At 41.8% G+C, this 26,843-nt stretch overlaps 1 protein-coding gene across 2 annotated transcripts in view; it reads left to right on the plus strand.

The window, feature by feature from the left end:
* The first annotated feature begins 21,463 nt into the window (after positions 1 to 21,463).
* Positions 21,464 to 26,843, plus strand: part of ankrd52 (ankyrin repeat domain 52) — an 83,096-nt gene continuing 77,716 nt past the window's right edge. For both annotated transcript variants that reach the window (XM_062970933.1, XM_062970934.1), the window contains exon 1: positions 21,464 to 21,647. In XM_062970933.1, coding sequence (XP_062827003.1) covers positions 21,621 to 21,647 — 27 coding nt within the window. In that variant the 5' untranslated portion in view covers positions 21,464 to 21,620. The remainder of the gene's footprint in view (positions 21,648 to 26,843) is intronic.

Raw genomic sequence — 26,843 nt, forward strand, 5'->3', positions numbered from 1 at the left:
TTCAGTGCTGTGAGGCAAGAGTGAGTAAACTATGGCTTACCAGATGTACTAGACCGTATGATTCTTAGCCAGGAGTTACAGTCCAACAACATCTGAAAAAGCACAATTTGCTCTCTCCAATCCTTTACTCAGCTGACCCTCCCTGCATTGCCAAGCTCTTCTATGACATCAGAACAAACAAACAGAGCAGACAATGGGGCCATGAAAGGACCTGCCAAGCCCCTTTGTGACGTCAAAGCAGGACAGCCATTTCCAAACATTACAGCCTGTGGACATATTACTTTGTAAAAAAAAATAGTGTTAGTAATAAAAATAATACAGGGTATTATTCTGTCTCCTCCAATATATGTTAGCTCTGAAAAGGATAAACTAATGGTTAGGGATGTTTTGCTACTATATGCAGCTTGCCTTACATTTTCTTTCACTAATAACAGAATGAAATGAAGCCTTGGTTTTGCAGTTGAGAGGATTTCGTGCAATTCTCAAGGCTTAAGGACAGAGGAATCCAATGATCTTACAAAATGACTAAATGCAACATTCCTGTCTGAATCTATAAAACGAAGTATAAGCCTAGATGAAAAGCTGCTCCCCTATACCACTCCCTTTTCAAGTAACTCTAGAAAAAGAGTTTAGTGGTGAATGAAAATGTCAGCAACTGATCTTTACTCCTCTGTCATGTCACCTTGATTTCACTGTTAGGTAACATGGGTAATTTCAGGTCCAATAACATGATTATAAATAACCTTGGCAGCACACTCCCTTGATCTGTCTCCCATGAACTCGCTTGAACCGATGTGAAAGCTGAAAGCGGTAGAGAGGAGCTGTCTCATGCCAAGTCACACTACAAGGTTACCATAGCCGGCATGCCTTCCCTTGCCCACAGACAGTATTCAAGGGGTTTAGGGAAATATAGAGAAACACGTATTTCCTTCTTTCCCTTTCTCTTTCATTTTCAATGACTTCACCAGCACAGCATGTACTATTCAGCTAATGTAGATATTTTTTCAAGTGCTTTATTCAGAAAATAATGTTTGGGTTGGGCTCACTTTTCAGCTGTGTTTGTCCCTGATGTTGAAAGTAACATATACAAGCACATGCTGCCATTACACTGGAGTTTGTATTTCTAGCGACAGACAGAAATAGAAAATGGAGAGAGGAAAACAGGGCCCTCTTCTGAATTTAATGCTGTGGAAGCTTTACTTTGCTTCAGAGTAGGTTTGACTTTGTGTATAGCAAGTTTCCCAGGGTTTTTCTTTCTTTTTGTGAGATAGCTCAATCTCACACATGTTTATTTGAAATCAGATCCCAATGTGTTAACCAGTGTTTACTCTGTGGCGACTATAAACAGGAATGCAATATTCAGATGTGTGCTAAATTTTATTTGATATTAGTCATACCATTATCTTCTTTTGATCACAGCATCACAGTAATAGTAAGGGTGATGTGAATGAGGGCCCATCCAGCCAGGCCCAAAACGAAGGACCTGTCTCAATTTTACCAGAGGCACAATGTCCCCCCGCCCCCGGGTCTGGCTACAATCCTACTTTTTAGTGTTTTCTCCACTGACATCCTCTCTGGCCAGTGAGAATAAATCTCTGCTTTTGCCTTTTGCCCTGTCTGTGTATAATTTGGCCTTCTGGAAAGAGATATACGCCAGGCTTCCGTACCTGCTGTATTAGTGGACTTGAAATCACTCAACAATTCCTAAGGCATCGTAAAAACAAAAGGACATATCATGCTAATAAAGAAAACGCAAGCAAGCAATGGGGAAATGTTGAGTTACCATTTTCCCTACAACCCCTTTCTGATATCCTTGTCTTTTGCCTTTTCGAGGTGCAAAATGTACTAACATGAGCTACTGTGCTATAGTGAAAACAGAAAGCAGAAAAAGGAATAGTTTGGTTAACTGCTGGCTATCACCAGTTGACAAAGAAAGACAAACACTGATTGAGCAATATCAGAGAAATGGGGAAACTCATCCCAGAGTGCTTAACAAATACTTAATCTGCCAAAGAACAAAGGATGGGTTTGGAGAAGCGGCTGGAATGGATTTGCTCACATACATAAAAAGGTAAAGGTTTCCCCTGACATTAAGTCCAGTCATGTCTGGACTTACATACATAAGAAAAGACAAAACATCATTGTTGTTTAGCATCTAAGCCTTTGAAAAACCAAGACTTAACGGTTACACCCATTTTCCTTACATTGCAGTTTTACTCTTGAATGTGGCCACCACTATTTACATGTATGTGACTATGAAAGGCCATAGAAACCGGCCTCTGGTTGATAGCAGTCAGTAAAGTTTTGTCTACTTGAATTTCATGGCATTACATGCAGATAGTGGAAGTGGTGATTATAAGCAGAGGAGAATAAAATTGAAAAAATAAAAAACAGTGGGAGCAAGCCTAGTGTTGTGATTTGTGTTGGAAATGTGAAAAAAAACCCAATGAAAAGTGAAGAATGCCCCAGAATGGGCAGTAGCAACAGGGTTAGATAGTTTGATTGATGTGCCGAGTCCTCGCTCTTTTGTCTAGCTATCCTGCTTCCTTTGTGATGGAAACGGATACTCTTAAGAAATTTTTTTCTCACCTCTTTGCTTTCCAGGAGCCTTCTCTCATACTTCCAATATGTAGCTAGCTTTGGGAGGTTCTACACAGACACTAAAGCCAAGTTAGAAAGAAATGAAAAGAAGCAAGTACTGAAGTCGAAGATGACACCCCCCCCCCCCCAATAGAAGATAGTTTATAATCAGGGAACTTATAGTTTTGCCAAGGACACCAGGCTGGATAATAAGAGTTAAATCTTGGACAATTTGCAAAAGGGACCAACAAACACTTCCCATGTTAAATCTGTGTACATTTGACCAACGGTTATCTATATATATAAAAGAGTGATGGCATCACAGCAATTCACAAAACAACAAAAGTACATGCCCCCCAACCTCAAAATTTGACAACACAACCCATCATCCACGCCTCAAGGTTGATACAACAAAAAGAAAAGAAAAATAAAGTCCTAATTAGAGAGAGAGCAATAATTTTTTTTATCCAATTGCTGCCAGTTTAGAGGGCTAATCTCTGCCCACTTGGTTGCCTAGCAACCAAGGGACAGCCAGCTTTCAGTTAGGGGACAGGCAGATTTAGGCCTCACTTAGACTTCTTCCACAGATTATCTACTTTTCACTGGATTATATGGCAGTGTAGACTCAAGGCCCTTCCACACAGCTATATAACCCATTTATAATCTTATATTATCTGCTTTGCACTGGATTATCTTGACTCCACACTACCATATAATCCATTTCAGTGTGCATTTTATACAGCTGTGAAGAAGGAGCCTCATATAATCCAGTTCTAAGCAGATAATTTAAGATTAGAAATATACAGTAGAGTCTCACTTATCCAACGTAAACAGGCCGGCAGGATAAGTGAATATGTTGGATAATAAGAAGGGATTCAGGAAAAGCCAATTAAACATCAAATTAGGTAATCGTTATACAAATTAAGCACCAAAACATCATATTATACAACAAATTTGACAGAAAAAGTAGTTCCATGTGCAGTAATGCTATGTAGTATTTACAGTAGAGTCTCACTTATCCAACACTCGCTTATCCAACGTTCTGGATTATCCAACGCATTTTTGTAGTCAATGCTTTCAATATATCATGATATTTTGGTGCTTAAATTCGTAAATACAGTAATTACAACACAACATTACTGCCTATTGGACTACTTTTTCTGCAAGGCCATTACATCCTAATCATTTTTCCTAATTGCAGCATTCATACTTGCCTCCAACAAACAAAAAAAAAACCAATCAGAAATATTGTATATTCACAACCTTTAGGAAATAATATCCCCTGATGGCGCAGCGTGTTAAAGCGCTGAGCTGCTGAACTTCTGGACCGAAAGGCCACAGGTTTGAATTGGGGGAGCGGAGAGAGCCCCCACTGTTAGCCCCAGCTTCTGCCAACCCTGAAGTTTGAAAACATGCAAATGTGAGTGCATCAATAGGTACTGCTCCGGCGGGAAGGTAACGCCGCTCCATGTAGTCATCCCACATGACCTTGGAGGAGTCTGCTGACAACGCCGGCTCTTCGGCTTAGAAATGGAGATGAGCACCAACTTCCAGAGTCAGACATGACTGGACTTAATGTCTGGGGAAAACCTTTACCCTTGACCTTAACTACCACCAATTCCTCAATACTTTATTTCCCATACCACCAGACTTCGCCACAGCAACGCGTGGCCGGGCACAGCTAGTATTCTATATTTTACATTTCATATATTTATAGCAGAAGGTAACTGAGATATTTATTGGAGTTTACTGTAATTTACGGAAAACCCTGGCACAAAGGGTGTTTGACCTTTTAGCCTGGGCCTAGCCTGAGCCTAAGGCAAGACTTAGTTGTTTCCTACACTAGTCAATTACTCACAAACAAAAGGGAGCTGAGAAACATTTACATATCTAGGCTAAAGGTTAGGTAAAAGGTTTTCCCCTGACATTAAGTCCAGTCATGTCTGACTCTGGGGGTTGGTGTTCATCTCCATTTCTAAGCTGAAGAGCTGGCGTTGTCCGTAGACGCCTCCAAGGTCATGTGGCCGACATGACTGCATGGAGCACCCTTACCTTCCCGCCGAAGCAGTACCTATTGATCTACTCACATTGGCATGTTTTCGAACTGCTAGATTGGCAGGAGCTGGAGCTAACACGCCGCTCTCGGGGTTTGAACCTGGGACCTTTCGGTCTTCAAGTTCAGCAGCTCAGTGCTTTAACATACTTTGCCACCTGGTCTAAAGGTTAGCAAAGGAAAAAAAGCCTAGTGAACAATATATTTTATAACCTTTCCTTTACTTCTAAAATTTGAAATGTATCTTTCTATCTCTCTCTCTGTATCGCCTTTGACTCACATTTTTCTGTTTCCTTGATGCTGATGACCGTCACCCCGGCTTTCAAATTGATTTGAAATCGCAGCGAGGAGTTCCGCAGATCAGCCACCAAAGGAACGGAGCGGGACCGCAGCAGACTATTATTAAAAGATCTTTTTTTTACTTCACTCTCCCCTTCCCTGCACTATGTAACAAATCCCCCAATAAAAGTAGCATTTATTTTAACAGTAACACTCTCTATCTGGTTATTTTGTGTCATTCTCTGACTCTCTCCTTTGCATGCAATTTCTCTCCCTCTCACTAACCCGTCTGATCTTTAAAAACCCTAGCGGAGGCTTCTCCGCCATAGATTAATACGGCGGACGATATAAATTGGCTCATATCTCTATCAAAATTACCCCTAGAACGCTCCTCTTTTAGTCCTAACCCTTTCTAAGGCTCCTGACTCGAAGACCACCAACGGAACCGAAATCGGTCCAGTTTTCGGCACCTCAACAGCTGACTGTCAAACGGGACCGACTGCTCTCTTTTCAAGCCGGGCTGCCCTCTTCCAGCCTTATCCTGGACTTTCCTCTCCCCGCGACTCGCGGAATGGTTTTAAGAGATCCCTAGCCCCTTTCTGTGAACTGGGGATGGGGGATCACTCTCCCGCTGGGGAGACATAGATCTCCAAGTACCCTCACCCTCTCTGCCGCTGCCAGGGGGTGCCCGGACGGGTGCCCTCCATGTTTCATTCATACCTTCATAATTTTATGAAGGAGAAGAACACTCTTCCCCAGACCTATCCCTGGACTTATGAAATCTTATACTTCCAAAGACTACAACCCACATGTGCCCCTTCCCCATGCCATCTCTATGAAATCCTTATGAACTCTTTTTCCTCATGTATCCGTGAATTTTCATATTCTATGTACCTGGACACCCTCATGACTCACTGTTGTATGAATTTCTAATCGTTGGGCTAACTTCATGAATTGTGAAATCATGCTGCTAGAACTCCACTCCTATGACTTTCCATATTGGGTTCCCCAGATGTTGTAAACCTCGTTCTTATCAAATGTTTTCAATTGTTTATATCATCCATGATTCCCCTTTATGCAATGTAACCCCCCTCTATGGATTCCCCCTTACTTCCTTGAAATCTGTCTATCTGCCTATATGTATTTGTACTCTTTGGGATCCCCGGAAATTATGTGTTTTTCCTAGCTGGGTTTACGCTCCAACTTTATTTTATTTTTCATTTTATCTCATATAATTGTCAAATCCTGAAATCAAATGGGAAATATTTTGACCCCAACATGAACCCTAGCCCCTATGACCCAGGTCTCCCTTCCCAAAAAAACAAAAGGATAATCTGCTACAGCTTAACCCAATCTAATTCAGATGGCATGGACAATATAAGGCTTGAGTCACCAAATTCGGAGTATAGTCCTAAAAGGTGATTCAGCCCCCAGGGCAAACATTGTCATATCTCAGGAAATTCCAGGACGCCCCACGTTGAGCGCCCTGTGGAGCCTGTCCATTTTGGGCTCATCAACACCCATCACCACTTCCCGTCTGACACCCCAAGGCATATCTAAAGTCTGTGAATGTGACAGGACCCCGGACATCCTTGATGGGTGCCATTAATTCCTTTAGAAATCGGCCGGGCAAGGATTAATCTGATATTTCCTGTCCAGTCACTTCATTGTTTCAATAGCTCCCGCCTCCTCCTCTCTGATTGGCCCGAGTGGGGACAAAAAAGCGGCTCCCCATTGGGCCAGCAGAGCAAGGCGGGAAACGAAAGCCCGCCTCGTTCAACCTCCTAGCCTATCCGCGATCAGATGGGCGGGGGAGCGGGGCGGGAAATTCAAAGGGCTGTCAGACCGAAACATTGTATAAATATGGCTTTATTTGAAACATATGTTACGCTAGTAGATTGAATGATCGCTATTAGCGTCCTTTTCAGCTGAATTGCTCAATAAAGACTCCTTGGCGGATTTTCCTTCAACTTTGGCGGACCTTCTTCATTTCGGCTTCAGGTTGTATTGCGGCTTATATTCTCCTTTTGGCTTCGCCAAGGTCCGTTCCCTCTGGACCGGGTCGGGTCTCTCCTTAAGGGCCCGATCCCCTAAAACGCGGTCGATAACAATGCTGAGGCTAGATTCTACTAAAACACATCATCTTTCATAAACATCCCAAACCCCATTTTGCTTCCTTTTCCCCATGCCATTCATTTCCCCCTCTGCTCTCTGTTTCCAACTACCTAACCCATAATCCTTTCCCTTGTGCCAGATTTCCTATCTCATGCATGTTTTCCTTTGTCTCTGGGCGCACTGCCTCAGAATGGGGCCTGCTGATCCCAGGGACCCTTCCCCTACTATCCTTTTCTATAATTTCATATTTCTCCCCCACGAGAAGGCATGAGGGAGGTAGGAGCCCCTCAAAGGCTCTTGTGGGCTGTAACCCCAGATCTCCACAAGGGCAGGCTTCCACAAGTTTGGGTCCCCCTCAACCCCTATGGATTCCTTATGTGTGGTCCCCATTTTTATGATTTCTTTTTATGATTATATGTATTAATGTATAAAAATTAAGCAAGATGAACCAGTTGTGAACTCTGACCAGCTGAAGTCTTGTGATGACCTTTGCCTGCATTTTCCTGTCCAGGGAAGGTCTGTCAACATCTTGCCAGGCTTCATTTACATGATTGGATCAACTAGCTACCTTTAATGGAACCCATACAAACCAGGTGGCACAGGGGACAACTGGAGCTGGATAGACCACCCTTCCTTTGTGTCACTGCTTGGACAATATGTGACATTCACCAATCTGGCATGGAGTTTCCAGTCATGGGATACCATGCCACCATTTTGGAAAGGCCATTTCCCCTTGGTTATTTCCAGCCATGGACATTTATATGAGCAATATTTTCTGTTGGACTCAGAGCCGGCCCTAGGTATTTTTCAAGTGTAGGCGAACAGAATTTTGGCGCCCCTCCCCAAACCAATCACTGAAAAATAAAAGCGTTAGATAAGCAAAAATGTTTGATAATAAGGAGGGATTAAGGAAAAGCCTATTAAACATCAAATTACATTAAGATTTTTCAAATTAAGCACTAAAACATCATGTTTTACAACAAATCAACAGAAAAAGCAGTTCAATACCTTGCGGAGGCAGGCTGCAGGAGACAGGAGTTGCCTCGATGGCGCCCCCAACAAGATGGCACCACAGACAACTGCCTAGTTGGCCTGGTGGTTGAACCGCCTCTGGTTGGACTTATCTGGGAGTTTTAGTATTTGGGAGACAGGGCTTCATCAGAGACTGTACATGCAAAAGAACAATAAGAGTTTCAACAGACTCATCAGGGTTATTGTTTCCCTCAGCAGGGATACTTAATCCCATCATCAGTCATTGCCTCACCCATTGTTCAGAGACCTGCCAGCCCCTCTTTCATCATTGGACAGAGGGAGAATTTGCATCGAAGGCAGGCGGCACTCTCTCATTGGCCGAGGCGCGCCAAACTCCCACCTCTCCAGGGAGCCCCTGCCAATCACAGCAAAGCTGGGTCCATTCAGGGGTGGTGGGAATTTTGAACTTAAAAAACTGTATAAAAGTGCATGCCTTGCTATGTTATGTATCTTTGTCTCTTTTTGGCAAACTATCACAAGCTGGCATCACTTTATGATGAAATTAAATAAAATATCTCAGTGGCTTCTGCTTCAACTTGGTGAGATATATTCTGGAAATTACTGGCTTCTTTTTGTCACCAGGCTTAACCCACAGCTGCTTGGATCTCACTATCCAATGCTACTCTAAATTGCTCGATAACAGTACTACTGTATTGTGGAATGGTTACACAAACATTGAAAGAACTGACTAAGGCTGGGATGGTAACCACAGTATCTGCTGATTTTTTCTCCCATAATCAATCTGCTGAGATGCGTTGATGCGCACTGCCATATCCATTCAGGATCAGTGCTGGACCATGGCATAACACAGGAAATGAGAACAAAGGGGCAGAAAGTGAGAATCCCCATGGAAATTATGTGTTTTCCCTCACAGGATGTGTTTTACTTTCCTCCCAGCTATGCTTTATTGTTTCTTAAAGTGTGTCAGCACTAGCAGTGCCCTGACAAACACACCACTTTTTTTTCTATCCTGGTTTCAAGCTCTGAATAAGATATACAGTAGAGTCTCACTTATCCAACACTCGCTTATCCAATGTTCTGGATTATCCAATGCATTTTTTAGTGTTTTCAATACATCGTGATATTTTGGTGCTAAATTTGTAAATACAGTAATTACTACATAGCATTACTGCATATTGAACTACTTTTTCTGTCAAATTTGTTGTATAACATGATGTTTTGCTGCTTAATTTGTAAAATCATAACCTAATTTGATGTTTAATAGACTTTTCCTTAATGCCTCCTTATTATCCAACATATTCACTTATCCAACATTCTGCCGGCCCATTTATGTTGGATAAGTGAGACTCTACTGTACTCTGATTGGCTACAGCATGTTTTCTGATTAATCCCAGACTTTCTGGTGAGTTTCTTTCATGTGCTGTTTTGGACTAAAATGTGCATTGCAGTGTGCATGGGGGCCTATGTTTTGTGGACACTGGTTTTGTACTGTATTATTTGTTGTTGTTGTTTTGGTTTTACTCTAATTTTTGATATTAACAACTCAGTTTTTACAGAAAAAATAGAACTTCTCCTTCTTCTGCTCACATATAGTCTACCAGGCTTATATTTTAGCCATCAGAAACTGTCCATGTATATGCTGGGTAATTTCAAAAAGGAAAAAGCATTTAGAAATGTAAAGCATAACAACAGTAAACATTTTAGCAGATCAAAACTTATTGAGCATAGTAGTGGAGTGAATGAGTTTCAGCGGGGTGATCTCCCACTGTTACCATCTGCTCCTGCCAACCTAGCAGTTTGAAAACATGCAAATATGAGTAGATCAATAGGTACTGCTCTAGCAGGAAGGTAACAGTGCTCCATGCAGTCATGCCAGCCACATGTGTATGGACAACTCCGGCTCTTCGGCTTAGAAATGAAGATGAGCACCAACCCCCAGAGATGGACACGACTGGACTTAATGTAAGGGGAAAACCTTTACCTAAGGCCTAACTATCTATGGACCCTTCCACACAGCCATATAACCCAGAATATCAAGGCAGATAAACCACAATATCTGCTTCGAACTGGATTATCGGAGTCCACACTGCCATATAATACAGTTCAATGTGGATTTTATACAGCTTTGTGGAAGGGGCCTTCATGCTTACAGAGGAAGAGCAAGATGGAAGACACAGAGGCTTGCCATGCAGTCTGCAATCTTTGAATAAAAAAAGAGGTATCCGTCTAGCAAACAGAAATAGGAGAGAATAGAGAGCCAGGCAGACAAAGAAGGTAATGGGGAAAGGGCTTTCCCTGCCAGCTAATTTTTCTGCCTATCTATTTATAGAGTCACTATCTGTGCCCGGCCACGCGTTGCTGTGGCGTTGTCTGGTGGCGTTGGTGAGAAATTGTTTAGTATGCACACTGAAGTGTATTATATGGCAGTGTGGACTCAAGATAATCCAGTTCAAAGCAGATAATATAAGATTCTAAATGGGTTATATAGCTGTGTGGAAGGGCCTTGAGTCTACACTGCCATATAATCCAGTTGAAATCTGATAATCTATGGAAGAGGCCTAAGTGAGGCCTATCTGTGCCTGTCCCCTGGGCTGAGTAGGTTGCTAGGAGACCAAGTGGGCGGAGCTTAGCCTTCAAACTGGCAGCAATTGGATAAAAACTATTATTCCTCTCCCTGTAATTAGGACTTTATTTTTATTTTCTTTTTGTTGTATCAACCTAGAGCCGTGAATGATGGGTTGTGTTGTCAAATTTTGAGGTTAGGGGGGCCTGTAGTTTTGTTGTTTTGTCCGCTGCCCTGATGCCATCACTCTTTTATATATGTAGATAGAATCCTAGAGTTGGAAGAGACCATGTGAGCCATCCAGTCCAACCCCCTGACAAGAAGCAGGAAAATCACATTCAAAGCATAAATGAGGACTATAAATTTGTGCAGGATGTGGTTGAGTTCCAACAGCATATAGCTGCCTCTTTAGTTGCCTAAATAATGTATTTGCAATGAACAAGCTGGTGGCTTTACAAAATTAAATTAGTCACGCTTTTGTTTAATGTTTTGATCTTAGACCAAATTCTTCTATAATGTTTGGTTCTGATCTTCTTCCTTCTTTTGTGTGCTAATTGCCTATGGTTACCAACATGTCCTGTTTTGATGTATGATCAGTTTCCTCCTAGACTTCAGTATGGAATCTTGCAATGTCATCCTTTTCTGTTTCTATGGATCTGGATTATGGTTATATTGATAGTTTTCACCAAAGTCTTCTTGATACTGTACTACAGAATGACCTCCATCCACAAGACCAATATTATGGTTTCATTTATTCACATCTGACAAAATAAGTCTGCTGCAGGCATTTTCTAGGTCCTCCAGTGAAACTATATGGTATGATTGGTCAGGAAATCCTTATTTTCAACAGGTTTGCTATTATATATAGTTGCACGTATCCATGCAAAGTTCAGGAATGTTTCCCTCATGGCTATGGGGGGTCACATTATATTCTGTCAGACTTTGCATTATATCCTTTGACCTCTTTTGCTGTATCTCCTACCACATTAATATTGTCACAAAAATTAGATTTTATTTTTTGAGTTTATTTCTTATCAATTTTAACTCACTAAGTATTGCAATGTTTACACATTTGGTTTCTTGTTTTACTGTGTCTGTGACTCATGTGTCCCACATTCCATTTTCCTGCATATTGTACATTTTCCAGTGTTCCTTTCACCTTTGAACATATCCACAACTGAATCTTCTTTTGGCTTGAGTCCAGTTGTGTCATTCGACACAGCATTACGCATACTTGTTCTCTACTCTTCTCCGGTAGTTCAGTTAATACCTTTTTACCTCGGAGTCTCATCTTCTGGCACTATCTCGTTTCCTTTTTGCCTGTCTCACCATAGGGTTTCCAAGATAGAGGGCTTCAGGAGTGGTTTGGGAGACAGAAATTTAACCCCCCCCCCCAAAAAAATAAATAAAAATAAATCACCATTGTGAAGAAATTGCTGAGCCATGCAAAGACTTTTCAGGCTTCTGTCCTCCTTCTTTCTGCTTTATAATTGGATGTCCCAAATAGTGGCCAATGCATGATTGATAGCTGCTTTTTGCCTGAAATCCCTGGAGTCCCGGTGGTGCAGCAGGTTAAACCGCTGAGCTGCTAATCTTGCTGACTGAAAGATTGGCGGTTCAAATCCAGGGAGCAGGGTGAGCTCCCGCTGTTAGCTCCAACTTTTGCCAACCTCGCAGTTTGAAAATATGCAAATGTGAGTAGATCAATAGGTACTGCTCTGGAGGGAAGGTAACAGCATTCTATGCAATCATGCCAGCCACGTGACCTTGGAGATGTCCACGGACAATCCCAGCTCTTTGGCTTAGAAATGGAGATGAGCACCAACCCCCAGAGTTGGACACAACTACCTTTACCTTTACCTTACCTTTTGCCTGAAATGCCCACATGACCATATTTAGAGAACAGGAAATAGTGTGATCAAGCAAAGCCATGCCCTCCTGATCGGAAAAGTCAGAAAGGAACAAATAATACACTTTTAGTTGGCTAGAAGGGTCATGCAATGATGATGTTAGTTGGTAGAGATAAGGTGAACTATGAAACCATTGTTCTAAAATTTGTCCCTCCTATACAAATAGGTTGGTACCCATATGCATGCATTTTGTTTTTCCGTTTGTTTTGCTTTTCTGTTAGCCTAAAATAAAACATACTCTTGCTCCAAGAAACCTCTGGTATTTTTATCTATCCTTGAAGCTTCTGAAACTGTTCATCCTGGCGTGGGGTGACGGGTTTACCATTGTCCTCTTCTGCACAGTACTAACAAATGTTCACTATGGTGCCATTATTGTCAACATAACCCTTTGCCTCACAGCAGCACGCAATCACTTCATCAGTAATGTCATCATAGGCTTCTATTCTTGTATGGTAGACAAAGCTCCTTCTGATACAGTATAATTATACTGTTACCTACTTTGACTGCCATGGTTGCATCCCATAAAAAACTGGGCTTGGTAGTTTGAACATTATAAATATTCCTCCCTAAAGTGCAAATCTCAAAATCCCATTGGATGGAATTTTTACACTTAAAAGTGGAATCTGAGTGCTTTAACTCTGCAGTGTGATAGGGGCCCAAAGTGCTACTTCTTGAATGTCTGTCTATGATGCACTTGACATGCCTCTTAGATCAGGCATGGACAAACGTTGGCCCTCCAGGTGTTTTGGACTTCAACTCCCACAATCCCTAACAGCTGGTAGGCTGTTAGGAAGTGTGGGAGTTGAAGTCCAAAACTTCAAATCCAGGGGATGCCCTGATGTTTTGACCATCCTTGTGGGTGGCTTCTCTCATGCCCCCACATGGGGAGCTGGAGCTGACAGAGGGAGCTCACCTGTTCTCCCCGGATTCGAACCGGCAACCTTCAGGTCAGCAATCCTGCCGACACAAGGGCTTTGCGCCACTGGGGGCTTCTAATATTGAGATCATCTCTATGCGCTACTACTTCTGAGTGTGTAGAGTCCCTCTTTGTGATTCCTTATCAGCTGCAGAGAGCACCCTGAATTCATTTGTTATAATGAGCGTTCTATTTATTTATTTATTTATTTTAAATAAACCTGTGTTCTTCCAGGTCAACATCCCACCTCTTGCTCATTGATTTAATTTTCTTCTCTCATATCTGAGTATGTGACCACACATGAAGGAGCACCAAGGGATGGCTCTACCACGAGGCTAAAGGAATTGGTTGGATTATTGTTTGTTATTGTTATTTTTAGATTTTCTTTTTGTAAGTTCTTTAATTTCATGTGATTTTTACTGGCTGAAAGGGTGAGGGATACTTTTTGGATATTTTGATCCATGTCACAAAATAATTTGTCTGACAAAATGCCTTGGGCAAGTCATCAATACAGGTGCTCCAATTGTAATGAAACATACTCTTATAATTTTCCATATTTCACCATAGTATTAGTCTCTATTGAATTTACATAGCTATATCTAATGGTGTTCCATGCAGTCATGCTGGCCACATGACTGCCGAAGAGACGGACAACGCCGGCTCTTCGGCTTAGAAATGGAGATGAGCACCAACCCTCAGAGTCAGACACGACTAGACTTCATGTCAGGGAAAAACCTTTACCTTTACTGTATCTAATGGATCATGATATGTCCAAGTGGAAACTATAATTTACTTTACTTGCTTTATAAAGGGAATGACAATATTAATAGACAATATTAAAAGACAACAAAAAATGTCTTTTAATCCAAATGTTAACATATTTTCTGTTAAACATGTTTTTATTCAGTAAATGTTGAAAACTAAAAAAAATGTACTCAATATTTTTCCTGTCATTTGAATCAGCATAAAATAAGTTACAAACAAGTGTCAAATTATAAATTACAAATAAGCATCAAATTCTATCAATGTTATCTACACATGGCAATAGAAAACTGGTGACAAGGTAACATCACTAATGTAATATATTTGCTTCATTGCCTCTCTGACAGAAAACAGGATTTCTCCTAAATCTCATATTGCCCCTGAGAAACATTAATTGAAGAACACTGCATGTGAGAATGATGTGCATTTTTGGTGTTTTATCTATGGTGGATAGATATGCACACAACTGCTAGATGTCATAGCCATCAGGTTCTAAACGTGCATCTATAATACAAACTTGTGTGTATATATAAATACTATGGGATGCTGGACTGTAACTCTCATAAATCCTCACTAGTCACTGTGGCTGGTGGGTTCTGAAGTCCAATAACATCTGGAAATCCACAGATTCCCCAACCGTGGATTAAATCAAATGACATAAATGCACAACAGGAAACACAATAAAATGCATAGCTGATGTGATTTCTTTTAACATGTCCTTTTCTGGCAGAAACATTCCAGTGGTATTATTAAATGGAGACCAAATGTTACAGTGTAATTTGCAACCATAAAAAGCAATTAAAGGCATTTATTTCCCAGTTCAAAAGATAGTATTGGTGTTACATACTACTTAAATAGTAATATTCTGCCAGAGAATGGGGAAAGAAGTCAGCGCTCTTACCAAATAGTTGCAAAAGAGAAAGTCTAGTGCTCACCAGTGAAAGTACTCAATTTCTTAGTAGACCATAATCTGAACATGAGTCAATAGTGTGAGGTGGCAGCTAAAAAAACAATGTGATTTTAGATTGCATCAAGAGGAGTGTAGTGTCTAAATCAAGGGAAGACATAGTCTCACTCCATTCTGCTTTGGTCAGACCTCACCTGGAATACTGTGTCCAGCTCTGGGCACCGCTATTCAAGAAGGATATTGACAAGCTGGAATGTATCCGGAGAAGAGCAACCAAAGTGGTCAAAGCTAAGCCCAAGCCCTAGTTTAGGGAGCTAGTTTAGCTTGGAGAAAAGAAGGCTGAGAGGGGACATGCTAATCATGTTTAAATATTCAAAAGGATGTCACATGGAGGAGGGGACAACCTTTATTTCTGCTGATCTGGAAACTAGAACACAGAGCAATTGATTCAAATTGCAGGACAAGACATCCCACCTAAATATTAGAATGAACTTCCAGACGGTAAGAACTGTCTGGCAGTGGAAAGCACTATGCTGGAGCATGGTGGAATCTCCTTCTCTGGAGGTTTTTAAGCAGAGGCTGGATGGCCATCTGTCAGGAGTGTTTTGATTGTGTGTTCCTGCATGGAAGAAAGGGGTTGCACTCAATGGCCCTTGTGGATTCCTTTGACACTTATGATTCCTTTGTCTATAGTTTCTCAGATATCCATATAGTGAAGGAGAGGTACCATAATTGATGGGAAGCGTATGGCAAAAAAAGTATGGCTAAAAAAGAGTTGGGACCATATCCTCCAAGGGGTTGTTGTATGTTTTTCGGGCTGTATGGCCATGTTTTAGAAGTATTCTCTCCTGACGTTTCGCCCACATCTATGGCAGGCATCCTCAGAGGTAGTGAGGTATGGAGAAAACTAAGCAAAGAGGTAAATATGTATCTGTGGAAAGTCTAGGGTGAGAGAGGTCAGTGTGAATGTTGTAGTTAATCACCTAAATTAGCATTGAAAAGCTTATCTGCTTATCCTCCAACCTTCATAAATATAAACCAGGACCTGTAAGGTCAAGCACCATCAAAGTGAGGTCATTATGTCAGGAGGTAGTAATGCGGAAGGACACACAAGCTGGAGGGGAGGGCTGCAGCAGTTCTCTTTTGCCAGATCCTTCCCAGAAGGATAAGATGCTGCAATTCCTCTTCTCTCTCTTGGCTGTGTTAACTAAGTGCAAATATTTTAAAAAAAATTAAACTCAGTCTGTACCAATGGAAACAAGCGGAGACAAAGAGGGAAAGTAGGAGGAGAGGGAAACTAAATTATTTTATAAATCACCTGAAGAAATGGGATGGAAGTAGATTAATTGAGACCCCTTCTACACTACCATATGAAATCCAGATTATCTACTTTAAACTGGATTATATGGCAGTGTAGAAGAGGCCTGAGACTCTTTCTCTGCCAAACTGGAACAGCTGAAGGGAATACAAGACTCACTTATGCTTTACCTCAAATACAACAATAATAGTGATTGCACATTTCTGCATTGTGAAGAATGTATATCTTCTGCTGTGTAAATGTAACTTATCCAAGCCTCACAGTCTTACTGTTCCTGTAAGCTTAGAAATACTTTTTGTATTAATGCTCTCAAAAACTCTCAGACAGTATGACAACCTAAGCCAGATTTAGAGTCATCTAATGACATAATCTTTAGGCAAATACCCTTTGCTCTGTGACCTGGCTCATTTTCATATTCTAGATACTTTATGTCTGGTTTTAAGATGCTTATATTATAGAAAGGGTTTTGTTCTTATTGAAAGGCAGTGGTCAATGCTTTCTTAAAATATATATAGGGCAGCACTACAATGAAATGTCTTAACATCAAACTTTTGTGCTTCTGAAATACCCATTTACTTCATTTTCTGAGGCAAAGATGAATAGGTGACCTCATTTCACATGAAAAAGCGGACTGACAGTTGACATGTACAGCCAGGTTTCCATATACAGTAGAGTCTCGCTTATCCAAGCTCCACTTATCCAAGGTTCTGTATTATCCAACGCAGTTTGCCTTTTAGTAGTCAATGTTTTTGTAGTCAAATTTTCAATAAATTGTGAAATTTTGGTGCTAAATTCATAAATATAGTAATTATTATATAACGTTACCATGTATTGAACTGCCTTTTCTGTCAATTTGTTGTATAACATGATGTTTTGGTGCTTAATTTGGAAAATCATAACATAATTTGATGTTTAATAGGCTTTTCCTTAATCCTTCATTATCCAACATTTTAACTTATCCAATGTTCCGCCGGCCTGTTTATGTTGGATAAGTGAGACTCTACTGTAGTTGGGAGGAAATTCCAAAAATAAACTTTGATATTATTTATTTATTCATATCCGCTTTTCTCCCATGGGTGGGATTCAAAGTGGCGTACAAAGTTTCTAAACACCAATACATATACAGTAGAATCTCACTTATCTAACACTTGCTTATCCAACGTTCTGGATTATCCAACGTGTTTTTGTAGTCAATGTTTTCAATACATCGTGATATTTTGGTGCTGAATTCGTAAATACAGTAATTACTACATAGCATTACTGTGTACTGAACTACTTTTTCTGTCAAATTTTTTGTATAACATGATGTTTTGGTGCTTAATTTGTAAAATCATAACCTAATTTGATGTTTAATAGGCTTTTCTTTAATCCCTCCTTATTATCCAACATATTTGCTTATCCAACGTTCTGCTGGCCCGTTTATGTTGGATAAGTGAGACTCTACTGTACATTGATACACAAACACATAACTAAAACATCATATACTGATTTAAAATAACCCAATTAAACACATCATATAAAACAGTTAATACTTACAACAGTACCAGTAAAAGTTTCCTTAACCTCAGGCCACTGGGTTTATTTGTAAAAATAAAATTACACAGCTCGGAAGACATCAATTTTTAAGGTAATATTACAATTGCCAGGGCAAACAAAGTATTCAGTGGTGAATATTACCAGCAGTTATCTGGCAATGTCTATTGTCATTCATCTGGGAAGGCCTGGCTCCACAAAAAAATTTAAATTTGTGATTGAAAAGCTAGCAAGTTTGCTGCCTCCTGATATGTAGACATAGCCTGCTATTGTTTCCTACCATTTCATCTGTATATAAGGACTCTTGAGTATCCATGGATTTTAGTATTCACCGGGGTCCTGGAAATAAATTGGAACAAATACAGAGGGACCACTCTGCTTCAATATTGGACAAAAATAATTTTGTTCTCTATAGCACCGAAGGAATATGGGATTTGCCCTGCAATGGAGGATAGTGCTGAGATTACCCATATCTTTATTAATTTATTCTTTATCCTGCTTTTCCCTTGACAATAGGGATTCATAGCATATGCTATGTAAGGTTTGCCTCTTTGTGACTAATGCTGGAGTTAGTCTTGTTACCATCTCACAAAGCAGGCCTCATCCCCATCTCACAAGGATATGGTGAAATTGCTCGGTCAACTGCGCTTCAGTTTTTTTTTCTTTCTTCAAAAAGGCCTTCTCTAGTATAATTTAATGCTAGAGCTTACAATTGAAAACTTGGCATTCCCATATTAATTGAATAGTGCCTTAATCCCTGCCCCCTCCCACAAAAAAGAGACATACGAAGCTTTTCACAGCATAAAGGTAAACACTACTGATAATATCTGGATAATATGAAAGTGAAAGCTGACAACCTTCAATCTATTGTTTGCAGTACAGTGGAGTTCTCATTGGGGAGCTGAGAATGCCAATGGAGAGGTATAGCACCCTCTACTGGGTCTCTGCAACAAAGTTAACTTCAGGAATGCTGGCTTTTTAATTTTGTAAAGCCGACATGCATTCGAGAGGGAGTTTTTGATGGGTGCTTTGTTGCTACATTATAGAAAGGTGAAATATACACATGTAAGTTTTTGAAAGCTTGAGCCCGGACTGAAAGAATACATCTGCTGCTGCTGTTGTTAATTGCCACCAATTCACTAAGGATCTGGCGGTGGCGCAGGACTGCTGACTTGAAGGTTGGGCTGCTGACCTGAAGGTTCGAATCCAGGGAAAGCATGGATGAGCTCTCTCTGTCAGCTCCAGCTACCTGTGCAGGGGACATGAAAGAAGCCTCCCACAATTATTTATTTATTTATTTCCCTCATTTCTATCCCGCCCTTCTCACCCGAAGGGACTCAGGGCGGCTCACAGTCTGGCAAAAATTCAATGCCAATATACAATACAAAAAGATAAAACATAAGCAATTAAAACAATTGGATAATTTAACAAATACAATAAATACATTTAAAACAATAGAATATAAAATGCTTGAACCATTCATCCGCAAAACCTTGTACATGAACCATAATCCGGACTGAGTCGAAGCCAACAGCATTCACTCATCAAACGCTTGCTCACAAAGCCAAGTCTTCACTTTTTTCCTAAAACTCAGAAGGGACGGAGCTTGCCGGATATCACAAGGATGGTAAAGGTATTTCCACATGCTGTAAAGGTATATCCTTTTGGGGGGCAAGGGGGTTGGAACTGCAAATAAATACATAAATAAATGAATAAAGTCCAGAGCGACAGACTGTGAAAGGTGTAGTACAGGGGTCCCCAAACTAAGGCCCGGGGGCCGGATGCAGCCCATCGAAGCCATTTATCCGGACCCCATGGCACAAGGGCATAAGGGGGTTGGGCTAAATGACCCAAGGGGTCTCTTTTTCTCTTACAACCCCTATTATTATTATTATTATTATTGACACAACGACGTTGTATGACACAGCAAACAAGATAGATATGCTGGATTTCGTTTCACAAAATCACAAGTCGAACACTTCCCAAGTGTCTAGGACTGTGTGATGTATTTTCGGATGATGCGTGCAGATCCCAGCAGGGTGGCTTTTTGCAGTTGGCAGATCGTGATTTTGTCAATGTCTATTGTTTCCAAATGCTGGCTGAGATCTTTCGGCACGGCACCCAGTGTGCCCATCACCACCGGGACCACCTGCACTGGTTTCTGCCAGAGTCTTTGCAGTTCAATCTTGAGGTCCTGATAGCGGCTGAGTTTTTCCTGTTGTTTTTCGTCAATGCGACTGTCACCTGGGATGGCAGGATCAATGATCCAAACCTTGTTCTTTTCCACAACTGTGATGTCTGGTGTATTGTGTTCCAGAACTTTGTCAGTCTGGATTCGGAAGTCCCACAGTATCTTTGCGTGCTCATTTTCCAATACTTTTGCAGGTTTGTGATCCCACCAGTTCTTTGCTGCTGGCAGGTGGTACTTGAGGCATAAGTTCCAATGAATCATTTGGGCCACATAGTTGTGCCTCTGTTTGTAGTCTGTCTGTGCAATTTTCTTACAGCAGCTGAGGATATGATCAATGGTTTCATCGGTTTCCTTGCACAGTCTGCATTTTGGGTTATTATTATTATTATTAACATTAAGGCTGGGTGGCCATCTGTCAAGGGTGCTTTGCTTGTGTTTTCGGTGCACAAAGACAAAAGGGGATTGGACTCAATGGCCCAAGGGGTCTCTTCCAACCCTTTTTATTATTATTGCTATTATTATTATTATTATTAACATTGAGGCTGGGTGGCCATCTGTCAGGGGTGCTTTGCTTGTGTTTTCGGTGCATAAAGGCAAAAGAGGATTGGACTCAATGGCCCAAAGGGTCTCTTCCAACCCTCTTTTTATTATTATTGCTGTTACTATTATTAATTATTATCATTATTATTAATTATTGCTCGGTGGCCAACTATAGTCTGGCCCTCCAACAGTCCAAAGGATTGTGAACTGGCCCGCTGTTTAAAAAGTTTGGGGACCCCTGGTGTAGTAGGTAAAGGTAAATGTTTTCCCCTGACATTGTCTAGTTGCGTCTGACCCTGGGGGGTTGGTGCTCATCTCCATTTCCTTGCCGAAGAGCCGGCGTTGTCCATAGACACCTCCAAGGTCACGTGGCCGGCATGACTGCATGGACTGCCATTACTTTCTCGCCAGGGCAGTACCTATTGATCTATTCACATTTGCATGTGTTCGAACTGTTAGATTGGCAGAAGCTAGGGCTAACAGCGGGAGCTCACTCCATTTCCTGGATTCGAACTGTCAACCTTTCGGTCAGCAAGTTCAGCAGCTCAGCTGTTTAACCCGCTGCCCCACTGGGGCTCCTGAAAGGTGTAGTCCAGTACTGTACACAATTTGCTGGGGCAGCGCATGCGCACAATGGCTGTTCTGCGAGGCTGGTGGTGAGCTCGCTCAGGCGCGCCTGCCCCCTTCTGCTCGGGGGCCTGCAGTGGCGGGGCCGGCCCGCTCGGGGCGCTCTTCCGGCGGGGCCCGCTCTCTTTCTCGCCCGCCTGTCTTCCTGCGGAGAGAGGGCGGGCTCAGTCCCTCCTCCTCCTCCTCCCTCGGCGCTGCTGCCTCTCCGGGTGCCTGCCTGCCTGCTTGCGTGCCGCGGCGGCCGCTGAAACGCCATCGATGCCGGGAGCGCGGAGGCGGCGGTGGCGGCGCTCCTGCTGCTGCTGAGCGAGGTGGGGGCGGCCCCGCCCGGAGATGGGGATCCTCAGCATCACGGACCAGGTACCCCGCGGGAAAGACCAGGCCTCCTCCAAACCTCCCTCCCGGCCGCGCCCGTCACGCGAGCCTGGGGATGCGCGGCCTAGTGCGGAGCCGCCCCTTCCTCGCTTGGCGGGAAACACCCCCCTTCGCTCCCCACAGCCTTCTAGGCCTCGCTGCCCCAGAGAAACCCCCTCCTCAGTTTGGGAAGCGAGGGGAGGAGGAGGAGGAGGAAGGCGGGCCTCGGCAACGCCCGCCTTTCCCGCCCAAGGAGGCGCAGCAGCGCGGCAGGCCTCCCTCCTCCTCCTCTCACCGTGGGATGAACGCAGTTTGGCCCCGCTCTTATGGCCATGGCTCGATGGTAGGGAGCCCTGGGGAACTGCAGCTTGCAAGGCCTTCAGCCGAAGAGTGCTGGTGGCGCGTCAACAAAAAGCCACAACTCCCAGGGTTCCCTAGCATTGAGTGCCAAGCTGCGTCCCCTCTCCAGCGCTCCTGCCCGCCTCGTTTCTCTCCTTGGCCTTCCTTTCTGTCGCACCAGTTTCCTTCCAGGGCGCCCCTCCCCCGTCCATGATGCCTGAGAGCATCATGGGGAGATTCGCCGCCTTAGGGCGCGTCTGCACGGTAGAATTAACGCAGTTGGACACCACTTCAGTGGCTCCATGCTATGTCATTCTGGGGGTTGTAGTTTGGAAAGGCGCCAGTATCAATGCTTTGTCGAAGGGTTTCATGGCCGGAGTCACTGAGTTTTCCGGGCTGTATGGCCATGTTCCAGAAGCATTCTCTCCTGACGTTTCCTCCGCATCTATGGCAGGCATTCTCAGAGCCTTTCCACACAGCCATATAATCCAGAATATCTGCTTTGAACTGGGATATCTGAGTCCACACTGCCATATATTCCAGTTCAAAGCAGAAAATGTGAGATTTTATTCAGCTGTGTGGAAGGGACCCCATAGGTTGAGAGGTCTGTTGGAAACTAGGCAAGAGGGATTTATATATCTGTGGAATGTCCGGGGTGGGAGAAAGGCCTATTGTCTGCTTTAGGCAAGTGTGAATGTTGCAATTGATCACCTTGATTAATTAATTAATACTACTAATAATAATAATAAACTTTATATATATTCCACTCTATCTTCCCAGAAGGACTCAGGGCGGATTCCAAACATAAAAGGCAAACATTCAGTGCCCGAACACAACAACAATAAACCTATAATAGCAAAAATTGACAAACAATATATAAAAACAAATTATGACTTAACGACTAAAATTTAATTAAAAATGCAACCTGTTATATTAATCATCAAACAAAACATCAAACATTGAAGAGAAGCAGTTCCAGTTCCTTGATCATTGCTCAAGATGTCTATTGTGCTGGTGGGGCAGTTAGCATTGAAAAGCCTTGCAGCTTCAAAGCCTTGCTGCTTCCTGCCAGCTAATACCTCCCAGCAAAGGATTCCTCAGCCAGGCTGAGGAATCTACAAAGCTTTTCAATACTAATTAAGGTGGTCTTTCTCCCATCCTGGACTTTCCACAGATATATACGCCCCCTTGCCTAATTTTCAAGAGACCTCACAACCTCTGGGGATGCCTGCCATAGATGTGGGCGAAATGTCAGGAGGGAATGCTCCTGGAACATGGCCATACAATCCGGAAAACTCACTGCTTTGTGTCCTCCCAGGGGTTGTTCACAACAAAGTAATGGCAAAATTCAATGCCTCACAAAATATAAAAGAGAACACATAATTAAAATAGCATATAACAATAGATTAAAACCAGTAATCTATAAAACATCAAACATAGACAACCTAAAACATTGGACATTGCACCAATCTTGAAGTTAACATGACCACACAGTCCAAAAAACTCACAACAACCCGTCATCCAATCCAATCCCATCCTGCCATATACACAGTCGAATCACCCCCAACAGATGGCCATCCAGCCTCTGCTTAAAAACCTATAGAGAAGGAAACCCCACCACACTCTGAGATTGCACATTCCACTGCACTTATGTTCAGGAAGTTCTTCCAAATGTTCAGGTGAAATAAATTTTCCTGCAATTTGTATCCACTGCTCTGTGTCCTAGTCTCCAGACCAGCAGAAAACAAGCTTGCCCCCTCCTCAATCTAATATCCTTCCATAGCATTGAGTCAAGGCAGTTCAAGTGGTGTCAAATGGCATAAATTCTGCAATATAGATGCACTCTCTCTTCTGGAAGCGGAACACGGAAGGGGATTTCGCTAGAGGTGGTTTCTCCTCTCCGCTCCTCTGTTGTCAAAAGAAAATTTTGTACAATTCTTCCATCTGTCTTAAAGGCAGGCTTGGGATCCAGGTGGCAACATTATTTCTTAGGAATAGTCTAGTGCTGCATCTAGTACTGCACCTCGCTTTGCCACTCCCCCCAGATTGAGGGGTTTCCTCTTTTTCACTTCCTTATTTAAACATGCTTAAATGAACCAAGCCTGTCATTTCCCCAAAAACCTCCTTTTATATAAGAGTCCTTTTTATAGGCAAATCATTTTTCCATGATGTATATGCAACATATTAGGTTGCATTTCTGCAGATGAACAAGTCAAATTTTGGATACTGGTGCATTTTACATTTGCAAGGCTTACATCTTGCCCTGTCTGTAACCTCTTTGTGTACACATTTATGGGTTTGTCTCAAGCTATGTAATATGGGGACAGGCAGTGTTTTTTTTAAATTGTTACTGTTTTTACTTATTATTTTCTATCCCCACTTTATCTGTTTAAAAGGAGATCCAACACAACTAACAATAAAAGCAATGCAATGTATAATTTCATACCTAAAAATGTACAAACATTAAAACAGAATTAAACATAGAAATATTTAAAAGATATAGTTAAAAGCAATTAAACCATTAAACAAATTTATTAAAATAAATAAAACACAGCACCCCCTGGCTTGGTCTTAAAACCATCTTGTTTAAAAGCCTGCCTGAATAGAAAGGTTTTTGCCTGCCACCGAATGGACAAGAGGAATCTATTTCAACTTCCTTAGTCTGTGCACTTATTGGGAGTTATTTTTTGAGTTTATCTTGCATCCTTTTATGAGCCGCGGTGGCGCAATGGGTTAAACCTCTGTGTCGGCTGAACTGCTAACCTGAAGGTTGAGCTGCTGACCTGAACGTTGCCGGTTCGAAACTGCAAGACAGCGTGAGCTCCCATCTGTCAGCTCTAGCTTGGGAGGACATGAGAGAAACCTCCCATCTAACACATCTGGGTGTCCCCTGGGCAACATCTCTGTAGACGGCTAATGCTCCCACACCAGAAGCAACTTACTGACACAATAAGAAACAAACAAAATCCTTTTTTTGAGAAGATTTTTTTAAAAGTAATGATAAAGTACTGTCAAAACTGAGGGAATCAAAACCTCTGTTCATCATTACATACAATATATTGTGTAACTTATAGGATGTAAGTAATACTCTTAGGTTGTGGCTGGATGTTTCTGTAACATAGCTTGTTTTCCTTATTGTAGAAAGTAGTTGGAGTCTGAGTAAATAAACCCATGGATGAATGCCTAGTTTCCATTCTTCCAAGCACCATGCAAATACCCATTCTTTTAACATCACACCCACCTGGAAGTATTCTCTTCACTTATTTGTTTGTAGGTTATTGGCACATGGACAATACATTTTCCTTGCAGTGTTTGAATTTAAACTCTGTTCATTTAAATTAAATTACATTACTTTTGATGGTGCAGTGTCTCTTGGAATAGTGGGTAAAGTGGCATTTTCATTCAGATAGTCCCAGGCTTATTTTTGACAGTGTTAGCCTGAAGGGTGGTTTACAGAGATGGCCCTTTTCTTCATACTGCTATGTTTTATAAAATAGTTGTCTGGGACCAGTGTAGATACACAAACTGGTGCATTGTTACTTCCATTTCTGAAAGATGGAAACAAATAATTGGAATGTGTTTGAGAGAGATTAATAATCAGCACTATAGTATATTTAATTGCTGAATACTCTGGAATAAATCTCATTTATCTTTATGTCAGCTCTGTAGGATAAATAATTGCTCAGGGCTGAAAAATTTCCAAGTTTTAAAAGTCTGTGTTAGAAATTTTATATAATTGGAATTATTTTTTCCCGTCTGAATGGATTCTGGCTGGTTGAAAATATTTAAAATTGACTCCTTAGAACTTGAAGCATTTTTCTAAGATCCTTTAATATGCCTGTTCATCTGCAGGGAATGCTGTCATTAGACTTTCCATGTCCAGTACTTGAACATTCATTAGACACACAGATTTGATGTGGGCTTTTGTAATTAAAGCATCTTATGAACATTGTGTGGGTGTGTCCTTAGTTGTTCAAGGAGCAACACCAAATTGCAGGGGCATGATGATCTTTAAGGAAAGTACTCTTTCTAAGAAGGGATGCTACGTTCCCTGCATTCCATTAGGATGATGCATCTCTTCCTTTGATGTCTCCCCCCTTTTGCTGCTTTATCCAAGAATTGAGTAAACCAGTGGTTATTTCTTGTTGCTACATGATTCTGACTTTCATTTCTGACTCTTGGAAAAATTGATCTGAGAAAGTTTGCCATTGCCTTCCTCTGAGGGCAAGAGAGTATAATTTTCCTAAGGAAAAATTCCTAAATTTTTCAAGGGGTTCCTATGGCTGGGTAGGGATTTGAACCCTTGTCCAGACCCCAATACTAAGACCATTACATCATGCTGGCTCCAAACCAGAGGTTAGCTGGACCGAAAGGCTTCTGTGGAAGAAAGAACAAAGATTGAAGGTTTTCCGGTGGAAGATGAGCTGAGCAGATGAGATAGGCCTTAGTACTGCCTTGTACTAGCCTGTATTCATGTACGTAAGAAGGCCTGTGAGGGTACTGGGTACCACTCTGTGCACGATTTTCCTTTCTCTTATTGCGACTGCAGTTTTGAACTGTGCCAAGAGGATAAAGGAACTGTTTTGCTCGTGTATTCCTGTTAGATGTATGCTTTGCACTTTAGAGCTCCCAACAATGACTCTTAAGTCTTTCAGATCTTGTGTGCTATGTATTGTGCCTCCATTAAGAAAGGCTTGGTCCAATTATGCAGTCAAAATGAATGTACATTTTGATCAGCATACGGAGAAATAAGCAGCAGGATTTTGAAGTGTGTTGGTATGTTACTGGGTAGTGAAAAGAGGTATAGCTGCTGATGAGTTAAGTACATTGACATTCCTGAGTCAATGTACTTTCTTCTCAGAT

This window comes from Anolis carolinensis, chromosome 2 (assembly GCF_035594765.1).
Source record: "Anolis carolinensis isolate JA03-04 chromosome 2, rAnoCar3.1.pri, whole genome shotgun sequence".
Classification (NCBI taxonomy): Eukaryota; Metazoa; Chordata; class Lepidosauria; order Squamata; family Dactyloidae; genus Anolis; species Anolis carolinensis.